The following is a 21,520-nucleotide window of genomic DNA, read 5'->3' on the forward strand; positions in this document are numbered from 1 at the left end:
CTGTATTTGTGAAGCGGGGCGTTGCTACTAACAAAACAATGTCCAGAGACTCTCTAAATGATTCATGATTGATAAAAGAGATATCCAGCTGCTTGCTCTTTGAACGTTTGCTTGTGAATTTTGAATGCATTAGTGGACTAAGAAAGTATTTTCTAGCTGGACAACAATCTGTACATTGTGAACATGTCACAAACCCATGGCTGAGGGAAGTAGGGGTGCTGGATGGGCTGGAGCACCTCCTCCCCCCAGGCACAGCCCCCCCCCCCCCCATCGGACAGGAGGGGAAGATAATAATAATAGAAAAAATCATTTTATGTATATGTTCAAAACAGATTTCTGTTACTATGCCTAATAAGTATGCTGTATGTATCACAGTATCGGCGCCTAATTCTGGTTAATTGCATGTGTCTGTTTGTTCCAGGGGTCATCAACATGTCAAGACTGGCAAGACTTGTCCATGTCTGTGACATTTTTTATACAATATATCAAAATATTTAAATAATTAGTTTGAATTATTTTGGTGACTGGTGAAGTGTCGGGATGACATGCTCATTAATGTCAGGTGAGGATGCAAGACAAGACAGACAGCTAGAAGTAATGTTTGCTAATAGCTGCCTTTCATTGTTGCTCTTTCATTGTTCCACTGGCATAATTCCTTACATCACACCACCTACCGGTGCGCATGTTCTAAGACTTTCTCATCAACATTGAATACTTGTTCACCTTAACGGAAACCACTACTACTCTTGAAACTAACAAATGAGTGGGATAGAGTGAATTAACACAGGATTGACCTGTTTATTATTAGCTACTACTAATGAGACAAGACATCAGTTAAATGAGCTTGGGAACAGACGGCATGACACAAAAGACATATTGTACAACTATATGCAGTGATAAAGGGAACTTGGTGACAAACCACAAATCATTTGACTAGAACTTTCCAGCAAACAGAGAACTGAGAACAAGAAATAAAGAACTGAAATCTCAGCCATATGTATTTGTGTACATGGAAGAATTTCAACCATTTTGCCTTATCAAGTCAGGTGCAATCATCAGTATGTTAATCATAAATAATTATAATAATAATTTATTATTGTTAGATTTTTTTCATAATTATAGCCTACACATTTGAATTAGTGGTCTATAATTAGATGAAAAGGCAAGGGCTAAATAGATGTCATGCCCACAATGACACTGTTGGGCACTTCTGTTCTTCTTCAAATTAGCCCCCCTTTAAAATGTGTAGCACACAGGCATAGTCACTATGGCACATTATGAGGCCATTTGTATACATTTAGGGCTAGCTATTTGGGTTTCTGGTAAAATTATTGACCATTTATTTTGTATGTCCGTGACAAAAATCAAGCGTAGCGTTAGTTCATTGCGGCACGGGAGGCAGATAGTTATTATAGTATATATAGGAAAGTAAAAGTCACTTTTCCGTGTGAAAATGCACAAATGTGCGTGCACGAGGTGTGTGCACGCGCATTTTGCGGCGCACGCTTACACGTGCGCACCCCCTCCTAAACGTTCAGCACCTCCTACTGTAAATACCTTCCCGCGGCCCTGCACAAACCATGGCGAGAAGGTAGTGATAATTGAGTAACAATTGACAATAATAACTGTGTAACATTCTGTCCGGGAGGCATAGATTATGTTTTCGCCCTAGTCAGTCTGTCTGTGTGTGTGTGTTGATGAAGAACGAATCACTACTGGAACGATTACCGTGAAAATTTGCATGCACACACATCCACACATTTTCAATGTCAGCCTGAGTCATGGCACCATAACAGGCCACTTCACGCTTTGGCCAATTACTATTGACCATAGGTCACGCAATCTTACCCCCATGATGCAACTCCCCATAGAGGCTCTGCCCATTCCCACAGCTTCCTTATGATCTGATGACCCATGACTCGTCTAGCATATTAGCCAGACCCTTCACAGCTCCGCCTACCTCCGCCTCTTCTCAGGCCGAGTAGGCGGAGCTGAGAAGGGTCTGGCATATGCGAGAGACACTACACCATGACTGACAAGACCTTGGGTAGATGAGCAGGCCTGGTGGAGATCTGTGCTCCGAGGAGTACACTTTTAATGTTTGGTATACAAATGTAATAATTATATACAACTCCTTTTCTTAGGTTTTGGCCCTGCTGGGCCCCTTTAGAAAGTGTCCCTGAAGACTTGCTGAATAAATTATGGAGCCGAATACTTGGCTGAGGCAGCTACAGGGTATTCTGCATCTCTGATTTACATATGGATGGACTCGGCTGCCCAATTAACTTCTTGGACACCCGTTCCCACAGGGGGCGGTAGGTGGCCAGCTAAATGTGCAAGATGAGCAAAGAAGAGCGGCTCTTGTTGTTCTGTCTAAGTACTCCTACCCCCTGGTCTACAGAGGCCCACAGAGGCCTACTAGCGATGCGATCATTGTTTAGCGGGAGCTCAAATTAATGTTTTATTAGGCTCCGATCATGCACCTGCACGCAGGGATTTGGGCTGTTTCTTACATGGGTGCTTAGCCTTGCGGTAGCGATAAATTATTAAATTAATCTCGGAATCTCGGTCTTGGCTAGAAAGGAGTTCATTGGTTTTAGGTGTGATTTTAATTACCCACTACTTTTGAGTTAAACATTAGCTCGTCCATTATGACTAAATACATTTAGAACTATTAAATGGCAGAATATGGAAATAAAATGCATTTTAATCTGCAATGTGTAACTTTTGTGCCCTACTCAGGAGGATTCTAACCACAGACACACACATGTAAGAGAATGCATTTCTTCCACTCATCCAAAAGGGGAGATATATTTATATTGTGGGCTTCCTGGTAATACTACTGGTCAACCAGTAGGTGTCCTTCCCGACACCAGGGTCTACATTAATCAATGAATGAGAAATGAGACCACCTACAACCACAGGACGGGAACCCCTTTTGGTGTTTTAAGCATTATGTTATGAAAAATAGCAGATCTACAAGCTCATATCGCGGCGCGGAGTACGGCGCTACGAGCTTGTAGATCTGCTATTTTTGAAAAATCGTGAAAATGTTTGAATATATATTGTTACAGAGTGAACGTTTTTAACTCAAATCTTTGCTTCTGGGGGTGTCCCTGGAACAACATATTTTCAGATGGGGATCAGCGGCCAATTACATATAATTTTTGGGGTCCTTGACATTGAGCACCACTGATACAGAAACATAAGGTTTTTCAGAAAACTGTCTGATTTAGAAGACATTTTTCAAATGTCGATGGCCTAAATGGGTTAACATACATACAAAATAATGTTTTATTAATTAAAATAAAGTTACAGATTGCATACAGGAATGGGAGTTGACAGATTTTATATAATAATGTAATAGATTAATAATAATACATTTAACTGTAATCAGTAAAGATTACAATGACTAAAAAACAATGTAGTAATCCACAATGTTATCCAAAGGTTTGCACTTGGAAAATCTTGCGGGCAAAGGTCTGCAAAGACTGCAAGGTGTAATTTAGATAAGATGCTCTTTGACATGTCATGACAACCTTTATATTGATTTGAGTACATGATTATTTACGGAAAAACATGTTCTGTTTTTTATGGTGTGTGCCTATTATACGCTATCCTGGTTTCAAGCATGTATTTAGAAAAGGGTTAACCAGGTAACATTACTTTTTTTATAAAGGAAACAAAATTGTTATTTAATGCATTATACTATTTAGTATAATGCATTAATCTGTAATTACACTTCTGTAATCTGTAATTACACTTTTTCAATATTTCAAGATGTTTCTGATCTATTGACAGTGTTCAAAGTACATACAGCACAATGCACGAGACACACTTCTAGATTCCAACACAGTGACAGCAAATTTTGGTTTTAGTCATAGTCCCTTGAATAGCTTTCATTTAGTTTTAGTCACATTTTAGTCACCTGGAATGTTTTAGTGTTAGTCTAGTTTTAGTCGACTAAATATCATAAGATTTTAGTCGACTAAATCTACAGTTGATTTAGTCGACTAAAAGATTTAGTCGCGTTGTGAGCTTGTAGATCGGCTATTTTCAGCATGCAACCAAGTGTAAAATGACTTACTGGATCTCTTGTCCACTAGTCCTTTCCTAACATTTTAGTCTATAGTTTTCATTTGTTGACGAAATTGTCAGTATGTCTTAGTCATCGTAGACGTAGCTTAGTTTTCATTTAGTTTCCATTTAGTTTTCGTCAGTGAAAAAAGGTAGTCAACGAACATTTTCCGCCTTTAGTTTTCGTCGACGGAATCAACACTGTTCCTACAAGTAGCGCCATTCTGATGTTTTCATGTGTTCAGCCTTATGCTAGACCCTGCTGGTGTTATTAGGCTGAGGCAACGAGGCACAGCGTAGAGGCCTTCTCTTGTTTCTTGTTACTAGGGGCTCATCTCTCTTTCACTATCTGTATATTTAGAAATGCACCACAGACTGTGGAACTCGCACTGCACATTCCCAATACTAGTCTGCTCCCCTCGGCCCATTGCTGTTGGCCAACATCACTTTATCAACCATTCCACTGACCAATAGTACAAATACTGCTGACACGCACGCACGCACGCACGCACGCACGCACGCACGCACGCACGCACACACGCACACAGTGAATATAACATTGTATAATCATGTTGTTGGTGTCTTTTAATCTCGCAAGTGATGGGTCTAAACACACACACACGCACGCACGCACGCACACACACACTACCAAAAACCTCCAACCCCAATCGACTCGCTACTCACCCCGTCGCTGGAGACCTGCTGTGCAAGCAACAAGTGGCACTGATGAATGTAATAATAGGCCTACTCTGAGTCTGGACACATCGTAGGCTGTCACCTGTTCACCTTGTTCAGCTGCACCCAAAAGTATTCTCTCTCTCTCTCTCCCCCTCTCTCTCTTACACACACGCACACGCACACGCACACACACACACACACACACACACACACACACACACACACACACACACACACACACACACACACACACACAGTGTGTACAATTTGGAATATGTATGGCCAAATGGTTTTTAGTGGACCATAGTGACTTTCAAGACACTGGGAGCTTAGTTCTCAGTTTGCATGTGATTCGAGTGCTTTTTGAGGCAAGAATTGACTTCACTAATGATAATGATGATTCTTGTGATCGACCCGAGTGTGACTTTAAGATCAAGTTTAGCGCTCCCCGGCTGCTGTGTAATCCGAGCCATGGGGAACGACAGCTGGGGGAGCAGGTCGGGGGACAGTGGGGGGGTCTTGGGGCGACAAGCCATTCGGAAATAACCTCTGCCTTTCTTTCTTTCTTTCATATGCGCACAATCTAAAGGAATAACACAATCTGTAAACACAAGAGCGCACAGCAATGGCAAGCCGTTCCTTTTGGACGTTTTTGGTTCTAAGTACTTTAGGGACGTTTGTTGTCCATGGTAAGTAGGCCTACGCACTGGTTAGGAGCTGGAACCAAAGCTCTTTGCACGTCCTCCTATACAACGCTATGTTTATATAATCATGTGTTTTGTTTTTATATATCTATAAAATGCACTTGTCAAACCCTTAAGATTTATGTACTGGAGCGATATTTCTACATTTGTGCCTCCTCAGAAATGTCGACACCAGCACCAAGAATGTAGCCTACATTGTTAGAATAATCATGGCATGATTTGTACTGGAGCGGTATAGCAGTGATTTCTTCAAAGCACTGAGATATATTATGACTATGTGGCTGTAGTTGTTCTTACTTCACCTGTATGCTGCATAAGGCCGTTCAAGCATGAATCTTTCTCTCGTCTTATTCTCCATGCAGTGGGCTGTAATGAGGAATCAGAGTTGATCAGTCACCTGTTCAAACGTTACAACAAGAATATTCGCCCGGTAAAGATTCCCACCGACAAGATTGAGGTCCAACTCAAAATGACCCTCACCAATCTAATCTCCCTGGTGAGAGAACCCACTTCTAATACTTCATTAGGTACAAAATGTAGTTATAATTTATCTCTGGACTGGACTGGGTTATACTTAATCCATTGAGACCTGGAACGCATCCATGTCACGTTAGCGTTTAACCACATTAACCATTAACCCATTTTGGGGCGGGAACCCCTTTTGGTGTTTTAAACATTGTTATAATTTAGCTATTATTAGCTATTATGAAAAATAGCAGATCTACAAGCTCATAGCGCGCCACCGAGTGGCGCGCTATGAACTTGTAGGTCTGCTATTTTTGAAAAATCGTTAAAATGTGCCTCAAATCTTTCCAAAATTGTCATGATTTAGAAAACTTTTTTTTTTTAATTTCGACGTCAGGCCTGAATGGGTTAATGTCTCATGGGTGTAATTGTTATTACTGAATGACTATACAATTCAAATGCATATAGAATGCATTATGGAGCATATGCATTCCTAATAGATTGATATAATCAACAATCAAGTACTGCAGTGCATATAATGTCAGCATGAGTCCAGTTCTGCTCTTTGTTTACGTTCATATATTGTTTCACATATTCCTACAGAACGAAAAGGAAGAGACTTTAACAACCAATGTCTGGATTGAGATTGTGAGTATTCACACCTATTGCACCTCTCGCAACTCTCGTATTCTCCCAAAAAAACGTCTACACGTTTATTTACCTCATATTATCTCACTTATTAATCTCTCTGCGTTGTCCCATTGACTCTTCTTTATTTACCTCATATTATCTCACTTATTAATCTCTCTGCGTTGTCCCATTGACTCTTCTTTATTTACCTCATATTATCTCACTTATTAATCTCTCTGCGTTGTCCCATTGACTCTTCTTTATTTACCTCATATTATCTCACTTATTAATCTCTCTGCGTTGTCCCATTGACTCTTCTTTATTTACCTCATATTATCTCACTTATTAATCTCTCTGCGTTGTCCCATTGACTCTTCTTTATTTACCTCATATTATCTCACTTATTAATCTCTCTGCATTGTCCCATTGACTCTTCTTTATTATTAATCTCTCTGCGTTGTCCCATTGACTCTTCTTTATTATTAATCTCTCTGCGTTGTCCCATTGACTCTTCTTTTCCACCCAAAGCAATGGCCTGATTATCGTCTCACGTGGAACAAAACGGAATATTATGGCATTGAAGTTATTCGTGTGCCTCCCAGCACTGTGTGGCTCCCTGACATTGTCCTTGAGAACAAGTAAGCCATTTCAGGAGGGGGGGGGGGGGGGGTGATCCTGTCTCTTACCCTTGCTTGCCATGTCTCCATATCAGCTGTCTTTTCGCTTCCTGTGTTAAGCCTCTGGGATCTTAACCATCTCTTCATCTCTTTGCCGTTTCTGTAGCATCGATGGTAAATTTGACATTGCGTACTATGCCAACGTGTTGGTCAGCAACGAGGGTTGGATGTACTGGCTGCCTCCTGCCATCTATCGCAGCACTTGTGCCATTGAAATCACCTTCTTCCCCTTTGATTGGCAAAACTGCACCATGCTATTCAGGTATGATATAATAATAACATCCTTGAACATACTAGAAAGTAGAGATGTGCGATATAATCGGTAGCGTATCGAAATCGGCCATAAAAATGCCATATAGTTATCGAATCGGTCTAAAAAAAAACACAATTTTCACCGATATTGATGACGCAATAATAATGTGACTGTCAATGGCTTTTACTTGCAGAGCAGCCAGTCTGCCTCTGTCTCTGTCTCTTTACGAGCGTCAGCTGTTACTAGTGGGGAGGGGGGCTTGCCATCTACTTTGTTACTAGTGGGGAGGGGGGCTTGCCATCTACTTTCACCAGCAAAACAAAAATGTAAAAATTCAGCAATGAGTTCAATATAAATAATAATGTCAAATATCGGTATCGGAATCAGTATAGGCCGATATGACCTAGAATTGGATATCGGCCATATTGGCCATAAAAATGCCATATTGGTATCGGATCGGTCTAAAAAAGAATCCAGATAATTTTCACAGATATTGATGATGACACAATAATAATTTGACCGTCAATGGCTTAGTTTGTACTAGAGCAGCCAGTCTGCCTGTCTGTCTGGTATAGGAGCGTCAGCTGGGAGTGGGGGCTTACCATCTACTTTCACCAGCAAAACAATAAAGTTCAATATAAATAGTAAATACAATAATGTAATATATCTGTATCAGAATCAGTATCGGTTTATATAACGCTGCAAACAATCAGAGATCGGATATCGGTCATAATTTCAATATTGTGCATCTCTATTCTAAAGGTTCTAAACTCTAAAGGTTTAAGGTTTTGAAGGTGTTAAAGGTTTTTAAAGGTGTTAAAGTCTTAGTAGTATTAAAAGTGTTGACAGTGTTTTAGTTTTATTTGTAGGGTAAACATTGGTTGCTATGTTCTAATAGGTCGTTGCTAGGGTCTAATATGCAGTTGCTGGGGTAAAACAGTGGTTGCTAGGGTCTAATAGACGGTTGCTAGGGTCTAATAGGCGGTCACTAGGGTCTAATAGGCGGTCACTAGGGTCTAATAGGCGGTTTCTAAGATCTAATAGGCGGTTGCTAGGGTAAAACAGTTGTTGCTGGGCTCTAATACATGTTTGATAAGGTCTAATATGCCATTTATGGTCTAATATGCGATTGCTAGGGCAAAACAGATGGTTGCTAGTTACAGAGATGTCCCGATACTGTATCGGTATTGGCCCTTATTTGTCATATCGGGTCATATCGGTATCGGCGAATATGCCAGTCTAACCACTGATCCGACACAGGGATAAGGGGTTGACACTATGGCAGGTAAATAAAATGTTGGGGCATGTTGAGTTTTCTTTCGAGTTGCCCAAACTGCAAGTGCACATTTGAGTGAGGAGTCTGCTATAAACACAACACGAGATATATAGCTAGATAGCTATGAACACAACACGAGATCACAACACTGGTATCGGCTAACACAGAAATTGTGGTATCGGGATCGGATCGGGAACGAAAAAAGTGTATCGGGACATCCTTATAGGTCTAAAGCCCAATCCACACCGGTAGGGACTCCTTGGGACAAAACCGTTTTAAGGTCAACCACACCAATGCAACTCACTCAATGAATTAGCCCTTCGCTAAGTCCCTCCCTAACCCGTCCTTGTCCAATAGGCACGTTAGCAGCGAAGAGACAGGTCAAGCTGTCCTTCTCACCCATTGAGATGCATGTTAAATCATGGGATCATTTCTCCATATAAAAAATGGATCATTTCAGAAGGAAAACCTTCAAAATGTCTTCTAAATCTAGTCAACCAGGCCTGCAGTAGGCTATCTACTGGGCAAATGTGCATGACATTATTTAAATAAACTAGAAATTGGCCTATGACAGAACAGAGGGAGAAATCAACTTTTAACGACCGCCCGACAGGAGTTCATGTTGCACGGTAAGACTACGGTCATTAGTATTATTGCCAACACCTGGGTGGGTGTCAGTCGTGTAACTTTCCCAACGTTAAGCTGTGTATGTGTTCAACAACACAGCCATGCAAAATAACACTGACAGCTATGAGGTGGCAAAAGCTTGACCTGCATAGCAACAGTTGCTAAACTATTTGGATTGGCATTGGACAATCACTTTTTGGGGTGGGATTTAGCGAAGAGCTAATTGCATTGGTGTGGTTGACCTTAAAAACGTCTCGTCCCGACCCGACCCTTTGGTGTGGTTTGGGCTTAATATTCGGTTGCTAGGGTATAATCGGTGGTTTCTAGGGTCTAATGTGTTGTTGCTAGGGTCTAATAAGCAGTTGCTATGCTGCACTGCAGCTAAATTGCATTTCCCCATTGAAATGAATAGAACATTTTAAAGTGAAATATCTCTCTCAAGTATTAATTATTTCAAAAGATTCAAATGGTAGCCAATATGTATAAGTAGGCTGAACGTTGTAGAGTTGGAACAGAGTTTCTAGCTAAAAGTATGAAGGACTAGTTAGGTGCCAAAACCGTTGGCGTTGACAATAACATTATAGTGATCCCACAATTAGGGAATGCATATGATATTACCCCATGTCTTCTGCTGACCACTCCTAATCCAGGTCCCAGACATACAGCTTTAATGAAGTGGACATCATCTTGGCTGTTGATGAAGGAACACCAATAGAGTGGGTAGATATTGACCCTGCAGCCTTCACAGGTACTGTACACCCCTATGGGTCCATTTGGTTACACTCTCACATGTACAAAGTGAATTCTTTGGTTAAAACGAAACACTTTTCATTAAATTCATTATTCAGTATTATAGTCTGATAGTAATCATTGCTATTAAATCGAGTGTTTGTTCAGTGTCACAGGTCTCCCCGACTCTCTCTAGCTCTTTAATGAACAGAAAATACATTAAAATACATACGTTCAGGTGGGTTGTCAATTTCAGGCAATCGGGAGAGAAAGTACCCTTTTATCAACTTCTTTCTATAGTGCAGGGGTTCTCAACCCGTGGGTCGCGACCCCTCGGGGGGTCGCCAAATTATTTTAGGGGGTCCCCAAATTATTTTTTTTTAAAAAAGAGAAAAATTATTTTATTTTCACGATTTTTCAAAAATAGCAGACCTACAAGCTCGTAGCGCGCCACTCGGTGGCGCGCTATGAGCTTGTAGATCTGCTATTTTTCAATAGCTAAATTATAACAATGCTTAAAACACCAAAAGGGGTTCCTGCCCAAAACGGTTTAAGGTTATTGTAGCAGTCAATTTATATTGGGGGTCGGGAGGGGGCGGGGCGGGGGTCCCGAGACATTGCCAAAGCATTTCCGGGGGTCCCCGGCCAAAAACGTTGAGAACCCCTGGATTAATGAACATACATACTGTACTGTACACATGAGTTAAGTGTAAACATGCCGGATTTAGCTAAATCTACTTCCCAACACTTCCAATTTCACTTGTTTCATCTGTATCCTGCCTGAGTTCTCTATACTGACGTGGATCAAAGTAGTATCCCAATCCTAATCCCAATAAAAAAAGAAAAAGAAAAGCATTTTGTGTTTACTAAAGAGCTGCAGACAGTGGAGAGATGGGGATGGGACGGAGCATCCTCTCACTGAAACACTAGTCTATAGCCATGAGTACTATCAGAATAGAGATCGGGATGGGACGGAGCATCCTCTCACTGAGACACTAGTCTATAGCCATGAGTACTATCAGAATAGAGATCGGGATGGCATGGAGCATCCTCTCACTGAAACACTAGTCTATAGCCATGAGTACTATCAGAATAGAGATGGGGATGGCATGGAGCATCCTCTCACTGAAACACTAGTCTATAGCCATGAGTACTACCAGAATAGAGATCGGGATGGGACGGAGCATCCTCTCACTGAAACACTAGTCTATAGCCATGAGTACTATCAGAATAGAGATCGGGATGGCATGGAGCATCCTCTCACTGAAACACTAGTCTATAGCCATGAGTACTATCAGAATAGAGATCGGGATGGCATGGAGCATCCTCTCACTGAAACACTAGTCTATAGCCATGAGTACTATCAGAATAGAGATCGGGATGGCATGGAGCATCCTCTCACTGAAACACTAGTCTATAGCCATGAGTACTATCAGAATAGAGATGGGGATGGCATGGAGCATCCTCTCACTGAAACACTAGTCTATAGCCATGAGTACTATCAGAATAGAGATCGGGATGGCATGGAGCATCCTCTCACTGAAACACTAGTCTATAGCCATGAGTACTATCAGAATAGAGATGGGGATGGGACGGAGCATCCTCTCACTGAAACACTAGTCTATAGCCATGAGTACTATCAGAATAGAGATGGGGATGGCATGGAGCATCCTCTCACTGAAACACTAGTCTATAGCCATGAGTACTATCAGAATAGAGATCGGGATGGGACGGAGCATCCTCTCACTGAGACACTAGTCTATAGCCATGAGTACTATCAGAATAGAGATCGGGATGGCATGGAGCATCCTCTCACTGAAACACTAGTCTATAGCCATGAGTACTATCAGAATAGAGATGGGGATGGCATGGAGCATCCTCTCACTGAAACACTAGTCTATAGCCATGAGTACTACCAGAATAGAGATCGGGATGGGACGGAGCATCCTCTCACTGAAACACTAGTCTATAGCCATGAGTACTATCAGAATAGAGATCGGGATGGCATGGAGCATCCTCTCACTGAAACACTAGTCTATAGCCATGAGTACTATCAGAATAGAGATCGGGATGGCATGGAGCATCCTCTCACTGAAACACTAGTCTATAGCCATGAGTACTATCAGAATAGAGATCGGGATGGCATGGAGCATCCTCTCACTGAAACACTAGTCTATAGCCATGAGTACTATCAGAATAGAGATGGGGATGGCATGGAGCATCCTCTCACTGAAACACTAGTCTATAGCCATGAGTACTATCAGAATAGAGATCGGGATGGCATGGAGCATCCTCTCACTGAAACACTAGTCTATAGCCATGAGTACTATCAGAATAGAGATGGGGATGGGACGGAGCATCCTCTCACTGAAACACTAGTCTATAGCCATGAGTACTATCAGAATAGAGATGGGGATGGCATGGAGCATCCTCTCACTGAAACACTAGTCTATAGCCATGAGTACTATCAGAATAGAGATCGGGATGGCATGGAGCATCCTCTCACTGAAACACTAGTCTATAGCCATGAGTACTATCAGAATAGAGATCGGGATGGCATGGAGCATCCTCTCACTGAAACACTAGTCTATAGCCATGAGTACTATCAGAATAGAGATGGGGATGGCATGGAGCATCCTCTCACTGAAACACTAGTCTATAGCCATGAGTACTATCAGAATAGAGATCGGGATGGCATGGAGCATCCTCTCACTGAAACACTAGTCTATAGCCATGAGTACTATCAGAATAGAGATGGGGATGGGACGGAGCATCCTCTCACTGAAACACTAGTCTATAGCCATGAGTACTATCAGAATAGAGATCGGGATGGGACGGAGCATCCTCTCACTGAAACACTAGTCTATAGCCATGAGTACTATCAGAATAGAGATCGGGATGGCATGGAGCATCCTCTCACTGAAACACTAGTCTATAGCCATGAGTACTATCAGAATAGAGATCGGGATGGCATGGAGCATCCTCTCACTGAAACACTAGTCTATAGCCATGAGTACTATCAGAATAGAGATCGGGATGGGACGGAGCATCCTCTCACTGAAACACTAGTCTATAGCCATGAGTACTATCAGAATAGAGATGGGGATGGCATGGAGCATCCTCTCACTGAAACACTAGTCTATAGCCATGAGTACTATCAGAATAGAGATCGGGATGGGACGGAGCATCCTCTCACTGAAACACTAGTCTATAGCCATGAGTACTATCAGAATAGAGATCGGGATGGCATGGAGCATCCTCTCACTGAAACACTAGTCTATAGCCATGAGTACTATCAGAATAGAGATGGGGATGGGACGGAGCATCCTCTCACTGAAACACTAGTCTATAGCCATGAGTACTATCAGAATAGAGATCGGGATGGCATGGAGCATCCTCTCACTGAAACACTAGTCTATAGCCATGAGTACTATCAGAATAGAGATCGGGATGGGACGGAGCATCCTCTCACTGAAACACTAGTCTATAGCCATGAGTACTATCAGAATAGAGATCGGGATGGCATGGAGCATCCTCTCACTGAAACACTAGTCTATAGCCATGAGTACTATCAGAATAGAGATCGGGATGGCATGGAGCATCCTCTCACTGAAACACTAGTCTATAGCCATGAGTACTATCAGAATAGAGATGGGGATGGCATGGAGCATCCTCTCACTGAAACACTAGTCTATAGCCATGAGTACTATCAGAATAGAGATGGGGATGGGACGGAGCATCCTCTCACTGAAACACTAGTCTATAGCCATGAGTACTATCAGAATAGAGATGGGGATGGCATGGAGCATCCTCTCACTGAAACACTAGTCTATAGCCATGAGTACTATCAGAATAGAGATCGGGATGGGATGGAGCATCCTCTCACTGAAACACTAGTCTATAGCCATGAGTACTATCAGAATAGAGATCGGGATGGGACGGAGCATCCTCTCACTGAAACACTAGTCTATAGCCATGAGTACTATCAGAATAGAGATCGGGATGGGACGGAGCATCCTCTCACTGAAACACTAGTCTATAGCCATGAGTACTATCAGAATAGAGATCGGGATGGGATGGAGCATCCTCTCACTGAAACACTAGTCTATAGCCATGAGTACTATCAGAATAGAGATCGGGATGGCATGGAGCATCCTCTCACTGAAACACTAGTCTATAGCCACGAGTACTATCAGAATAGAGATCGGGATGGCATGGAGCATCCTCTCACTGAAACACTAGTCTATAGCCATGAGTACTATCAGAATAGAGATCGGGATGGGACGGAGCATCCTCTCACTGAAACACTAGTCTATAGCCATGAGTACTATCAGAATAGAGATCGGGATGGCATGGAGCATCCTCTCACTGAAACACTAGTCTATAGCCATGAGTACTATCAGAATAGAGATCGGGATGGCATGGAGCATCCTCTCACTGAAACACTAGTCTATAGCCATGAGTACTATCAGAATATAAAGCTACACTATTTAATTTAATAACTAAATATCACACTCACCCTATACCTTTAAGTGAACATCAAAGTTTTTACTGTGCACACTCGCAGATAATTCAAAGTCAACCATTTAAACCTATTATACTTCTTCATACGACGAATGGAGAAAAAAAGCCTACAAGAGTAGATCTGCTATTTTTTAAACCTTGGGAAACGTTCGCTAGCCATGCTCAAAACAGGGACGTCAGGTAGACGGTATAGTTAAAGATGGGCTGCCGTGACCCCCCCCCCCCCCCCCCCAAATAAATTGATCATCAGGTATTATGATTATACTAGGATGATTGTTTTTCTTCTTTTTTTTTCAAAAAAGTGTACAGAAAGTGTTAAAATTATGTTTTTATGTGGCCACACCCACCAGTTCATTAAGTATACCTGGTTTTCATATTAGCACCACCTACTTGAACTTAAGCCTCGCCCACAGCTGTTGTATGATAAAAAGGTGAGGGGATAATTTTAGTGTGTGAATATAGTGGTCTATTTCCATTGCGCCTTTTGACTCAAAGGCTTTCAGGAAGAATGAAAGAATACACAGGGACGACTATATAACCACACCCGGGGGGGTCTATGAGAGTAATGTTAACTCCATAGCAGACACGTGCAGAGAGTGTTACTGTGTTAGAGAGGCAGGGGCTGAAATCCCATAAGAGGGCACTTTTGGCCCAAAATAGCGAAAATAGCGGATCTACAAGCTCACAAAAGAGCTTGTAGATCAACTATTTTCAGGGCGCAACCCTGCACTCTTTATCTAGATGTGGTGTACGGCATGGATTTCAAAACAAATTAGTTCAGGAGACTTCGGAGAAAAAAAAATACAATTCTCCTGAATGCTGCCTACCGGTATGGCATGGAAAGGAGAGGAGGGGCATTTGCATTTCTTCCACCATAGTAAATGCTGCATTCGTGGTCTGGAGAGGCCAGTTGTTTTACAGACGGGTAAAAGGGCAGGGGCTGAAGCCCCCCTTTGATATCTATGTGTGCACGTCCATGCTCCATATAGACACATGCAGTACAAAACAGAAAAAGTACAAAACTATGGCACTCCCATCTTCAAATGAAATGTTTATATTCTGCACCATAGCGCTGTCTGTACAGTATGTGTCGCTCGTCTATAGACTGGTATTGTGTGGTGTTCCCCTAGAGAACGGCGAGTGGGCCATCAAGCATCGTCCAGGGAGGAAGATAGTCAACCCGCGCTACTCTCCTGAGGACCTGGAGTACCAGTCCATCGCCTTCAACCTGATCATCCAGAGGAAGCCTCTCTTCTGGATCATCAACGTCATCCTGCCCTGCGTCCTCATGTCCTCCCTGGTCGTCCTGGCCTACTTCCTACCTGCTCAGGGTCTGTAGTGTCATCCCTCATAACAATAACAGCAGCATAATAATAATAATAATAATGTTAATAATAATAGTGATGATGATGATGATGATGATGATAATAATAACTAATGAATGAATAATGACTCTTTATATTGTTGCTGTCGGGAGGAGACCTTGTATGTAACACGTAAAATCTTCTATTTTCACGACTTTTGAGCGACAATTCACATGATGAATTAGGGCGTTCATTTATGAAAAAACTAAAAGTTGAAATATGTAGATGCCCGACAGCAACAACATTAAAGAAATAATAGCTATGATAACCGCAAAGCAAATTCTCCCAAAGTATATCAAATAACTATTTAATTTTGATATGAACGTATCTGTACTGCATGCATATATGTTTGGTCCCATAATTGAGAATGCATTAACTCTCTCAGTGCCTGTGACTCTATTGTGCCCTTCACAGCTGGGGGACAGAAGCTGACTGTGTCCATCTCTGTCTTGCTTGGTCAGACTGTCTTCCTGATTCTTGTCGCTGGGAAGGTTCCTGAGACGTCTCTCTCTGTGCCTCTCATTGGCAAGTGAGTCGGCTCGGTGTGTGTTCTTCACACATTACATACACTACTCTACATACTGTAATAATAACCAGGGACGTGCACACATAGACATCAAAGGGGGCTTCAGCCCCTGCCCTTTTACCCGTCTGTAAAACAAATGCCCTGTCCAGACCACAAATGCAGCATTTACTACAGTGAAAGACATGCAAATGCCACTCCTTTCCATGCCATACCGGAAGGCAGCATTCCCCCAAAGTCTCCTGAACTTGAACGCAGCATTTTGCGTTGAACAAATTTGTTTAGAAATCCATGTCTTACACCATACATCTCCACTAGCTAAAGAGTGCTGGGTTGTACCCCGAAAATAGCAGATCTACAAGCTCACAGAGCTTGTAGATCTGCTATTTTCGCTATTCAAAAGTGCCCTCTTAGGGGATTTCAGCCCCTGCCTCTCTAACACTCTGTGCACGTCCCTGATAATAACCCCTTCTGTCTTTTTGTCCCTCACCGCTTTTCCAGTTCTCTGTGGTTATTTACCCCACATGACCTCATGCTACTCAATCCTTTAATATCTCCCTCAGGTACCTGATCTTCGTCATGTCTGTGACTACTCTTATCGCAACCAACCAGATTGTGGTGCTCAACTTCTCCCTGCGCAATCCCCGGACACACACCATGTCACAAAGCCTCAAACATGTACGTACGATGACCCAACACCATGTCTATGATAACCTAAACCCCCATCCATCCCCTGCACCCCATATCACTTCTATTCAAGCCATGATTGCGATTGGGGCGGCGGTGGCTCAGGGGTAGAGTGGCTGGATGATGGTAAACCGCAAGGTTGCCAGTTTGAACCCGGGCTCCCCCAGAGTTAGTGTCGAAGTGACCTTGAGCAAGACACTGAACACCTAATTGCTCCTGATGTGCTGGTTGGTGCCTTGCATGGTTTCCGCCACCATCGGTGTGTGTGTGTGTGTGTGTGTGTGTGTGTGTGTGTGTGTGTGTGTGTGTGTGTGTGTGTGTGTGTGTGTGTGTGTGTGTGTGTGTGTGTGTGTGTGTGTGTGTGTGTGTGTGTGTGTGTGTGAATATAATGCACAATCTATGTAAAGCGCCTTGGATAGACGCTATATAAATGCACCATTTGCCATTTAATTAATTAATTAATTTATTTATTAATTAATTTAATGCTGTGATTTTCACCCTGTTTTTTCTTCATCTCTGGGATCCCAATCTACACTGTTGTGATAATTCTCCCTACTATAGAGTGAGCTGCCCATATAAAGAGTTCCTCCCTGTCCCCAGTTAACCCCTGTGGTCAAAAAACCATAGGTTTCGTTTTTGGCTATAGGTGACCCAGCCTTCATCCAATCAGGATAGAGAGGGGCCTTCCGCCAATCGTGATCGAGCGGGGGCAGGCCTTGGTGTGCGTGCTGTTGGCCTGTCGTGTGTCCCCCCCACTGTAGAGCGTGTGCATGTGCACATCGTGTTACCGGGGCAGACCGATCACCGCCCAAATCACTGAATGCTCCTCTAAAGAGGTTGAAAACCAGTGGACTAATGGGCTGGTCGTACCTTTTGTGACTCACTCAGATCTTCCTGCGGCTGGTGCCTCGCTACCTGGGCATGCCCCCTCTGGTGGAGGACGAGGGGGAAGAGAAGGGTCCAGAGGTTAACGGTGTTGTGAGGGAACGTCGGCGTAGCTCCTTTGGCCTGATGCAGAGAGCGGAGGAATATGTCCTGAAACAGCCGCGCAGCGAGATGCTGTTTGATAAACAGAAAGAGAGGCATGGTATCTCAGGAACATTTAGTAAGAACTCTAATCCCCTCTAAACTACTACATGGTATCTCAGGAACATTTAGTAAGAACTCTAATCCCCTCTAAACTACTACATGGTATCTCAGGAACATTTAGTAAGAACTCTAATCCCCTCTAAACTACTACATGGTATCTCAGGAACATTTAGTAAGAACTCTAATCCCCTCTAAACTACTACATGGTATCTCAGGAACATTTAGTAAGAACTCTAATCCCCTCTAAACTACTGTTTGATAAACAGAAAGAGAGGCATGGTATCTCAGGAACATTTAGTAAGAACTCTAATCCCCTCTAAACTACTGTTTGATAAACAGAAAGAGAGGCATGGTATCTCAGGAACATTTAGTAAGAACTCTAATCCCCTCTAAACTACTAGATGCTGTTTGATAAACAGAAAGAGAGGCATGGTATCTCAGGAACATTTAGTAAGAACTCTAATCCCCTCTAAACTACTAGATGCTGTTTGATAAACAGAAAGAGAGGCATGGTATCTCAGGAACATTTAGTAAGAACTCTAATCCCCTCTAAACTACTAGATGCTGTTTGATAAACAGAAAGAGAGGCATGGTATCTCAGGAACATTTAGTAAGAACTCTAATCCCCTCTAAACTACTGTTTGATAAACAGAAAGAGAGGCATGGTATCTCAGGAACATTTAGTAAGAACTCTAATCCCCTCTAAACTAGATGCTGTTTGATAAACAGAAAGAGAGGCATGGTATCTCAGGAACATTTAGTAAGAACTCTAATCCCCTCTAAACTACTGTTTGATAAACAGAAAGAGAGGCATGGTATCTCAGGAACATTTAGTAAGAACTCTAATCCCCTCTAAACTACTACATGGTATCTCAGGAACATTTAGTAAGAACTCTAATCCCCTCTAAACTAGATGCTGTTTGATAAACAGAAAGAGAGGCATGGTATCTCAGGAACATTTAGTAAGAACTCTAATCCCCTCTAAACTACTAGATGCTGTTTGATAAACAGAAAGAGAGGCATGGTATCTCAGGAACATTTAGTAAGAAGTTGAACTCTAATCCCCTCTAAACTACTTCAATGTTGTTGTTTTTTTTGTAAATCCCCATTCTGGTATTTTGTAATGCACCTACTCTTAACAACTTTTCTTATATAAAAATATATATATTTTGCAGTTGCAAATCAGTATAGGAATATGATCACAGCATTGTATAATATGTCATGTTCATGATTACCACTGTTAGACTTTGAAAAGTAGAAAGTATAATTGAAAGTTATGGACTCCCAAGAAATGTCTAAAAAGACTATGGTCTGAAGTAGAAAGTATTGTAAGTTATGGACTCCAATAAATGTCTAAAAATACCTTTTTTAGACATTTAAGTAATCTAAACGTTGTCATACAAATAGTGTTGCTCGACTATTGTTATTCGATTTTTGGTGAGCAACACATTTGTATATAAATGTAGCTTAATGGTGTATGTATGGCTTTATCTAACTGTTGGTGTCTTACCCCCTCTAGTGGATGAAATAGATATCAGCACTACAGCCAATTTGTATAAGAGCTTGGCCAAAGCTGCGCCTGAGATAAAGGAGTGTGTGGATGCCTGTAACTTCATTGCTGAGAGCACAAGGAGCACAAACGAGTTTGGATCTGTAAGTGTTTCTTTGGAATCAGCTACCCTTTAACTTACATATTATTATCTAAATTTAAATCCAAATTCAATAGATATACAATATATATACTATATATATATATATATATATATATATATATATATATATATTATTTTTTCTGGGCAGGAACCCCCTTTGGTGTTTTAATCATTATGTTATGCTTTAGCTGTTGAAAAATAGCAGATCTACAAGCTCATAGCGCGGCACCGAGTGCCGCGCTACGAGCTTGTAGGTCTGCTATTTTTGAAAAATCGTGAAATGTGGCCAATCTTTGACTATATATTCTTTCAGAGCGAACGTTTTTAACTCAAATCTTTGCTTCTGGGGAAGTCCCTGGAGCAACATATTTTCAGATGGGGGTCGGCGGCCAATTACATATAATATATGTGTTGTAGAATCGTTCCCAGGTCTCAATGGGTTAAATCCAAATTCAATAGATATACAATATTGTTTAATTTTCTCTTTCATCTTCTCTTTTTCAAATAGGAAGTTGAAAACTGGGTACTGATTGGAAAGATGGTTGACAAGGTGTGTTTCTGGGCTGCTATTCTGCTCTTCGTTCTGGGCACAGTGTCTATCTTCCTAACAGGACACTTCAACAGGGTGCCAGATTTTCCATTTGCCCATGACATGAAAAAATATGAACCATAAATGTAAATATAAATCAGAATCGTATCAGGGTTTCCGTGTACCTCAAGCTACTGTATCTATAGTAGCTATAGTATCTATAGCCCTCCTGTATTTCCCCTGCAATGCTACATTTCAGGATTGAGTGTGTGGAGCAGGGATTTATATCAATAAAAAGAAAACGATTATTCACATTGAGGATGATGGTGATATTAAGTACTGCTGAGGTTCCTGCTCAAACAGGGTGGAAAGTGCAGGGGTCTCTCACAAGATGCAGAGACTCACTCAAATAATGCATTTTTTTAGAAGCATATTGATTTTTGAGGGAATGTGCATGGAGTGCAATGATATGTTAAAGAATCAAGCCTATCTAAAAAAAATATATACTCCAGATACCCCTGCATATTTCTGTCTTATCTAACCCTAAGCATGTAACATCAGTCAGCCAACTCTGATTTGGAGCCATGTTGTACTCACTATTATGTTCTACATCTTTATAGCAGTATAGGTGTTTCATTGTGCCACTGGTTTCTGAGTAATATGTTATGTTCGTTGTGATTTGCTTAAACACTTCTCATTATGATGCTTGAATTAAGTATTTCTGATATCTAGGCCTATTATAAATTATATTAGGACATGTGTTTCATGAATCTTAAAAATAAAATAATTAAAAGGAAGGAGATGTAACAACGATTTCAGTATCTTCCAGTGTGTGTCTACAGCTCAGATAAGATAGTTTATAATGTACTGGAGAATATTATCATAAACTAGCACCAGGTTGTCAGTTTGTTAAAGCACAAATAACATGCATTTTAAAACTGCTTTTAATATCATATTGTCTATGTCCCTCAAAGTTATTTCTAATGGTTTGAGCCTCAATCACCACTCTGATAGTCCTTGTCATTTCTTTCTGGAC

At 41.6% G+C, this 21,520-nt stretch overlaps 2 protein-coding genes across 2 annotated transcripts in view; one reads left to right on the forward strand and one right to left on the reverse strand.

The window, feature by feature from the left end:
• Positions 1-18,208, reverse strand: part of gltpd2b (glycolipid transfer protein domain containing 2b) — a 35,839-nt gene extending 17,631 nt beyond the window's left edge. The window contains exon 1 of the mRNA XM_079507377.1: positions 18,085-18,208. The gene's annotated coding sequence lies outside the window, so the exon portion shown is untranslated. The remainder of the gene's footprint in view (positions 1-18,084) is intronic.
• Positions 5,280-20,969, forward strand: chrne (cholinergic receptor, nicotinic, epsilon). The gene is made up of 12 exons (XM_079508265.1): positions 5,280-5,444; positions 5,822-5,955; positions 6,528-6,572; positions 7,083-7,192; positions 7,338-7,493; positions 10,038-10,135; positions 15,771-15,971; positions 16,419-16,533; positions 17,091-17,205; positions 18,103-18,319; positions 19,823-19,956; positions 20,464-20,969. The coding sequence occupies exons 1-12, from the start codon at positions 5,381-5,383 to the stop codon at positions 20,626-20,628; spliced, it is 1,554 nt and encodes a 517-aa protein (XP_079364391.1). The 5' UTR covers positions 5,280-5,380; the 3' UTR covers positions 20,629-20,969.
• Positions 20,970-21,520: the final 551 nt, after the last annotated feature.

This window comes from Electrona antarctica (genome assembly GCF_951216825.1).
Source record: "Electrona antarctica genome assembly, chromosome: 8".
In the NCBI taxonomy this organism is placed as follows: domain Eukaryota; kingdom Metazoa; phylum Chordata; class Actinopteri; order Myctophiformes; family Myctophidae; genus Electrona; species Electrona antarctica.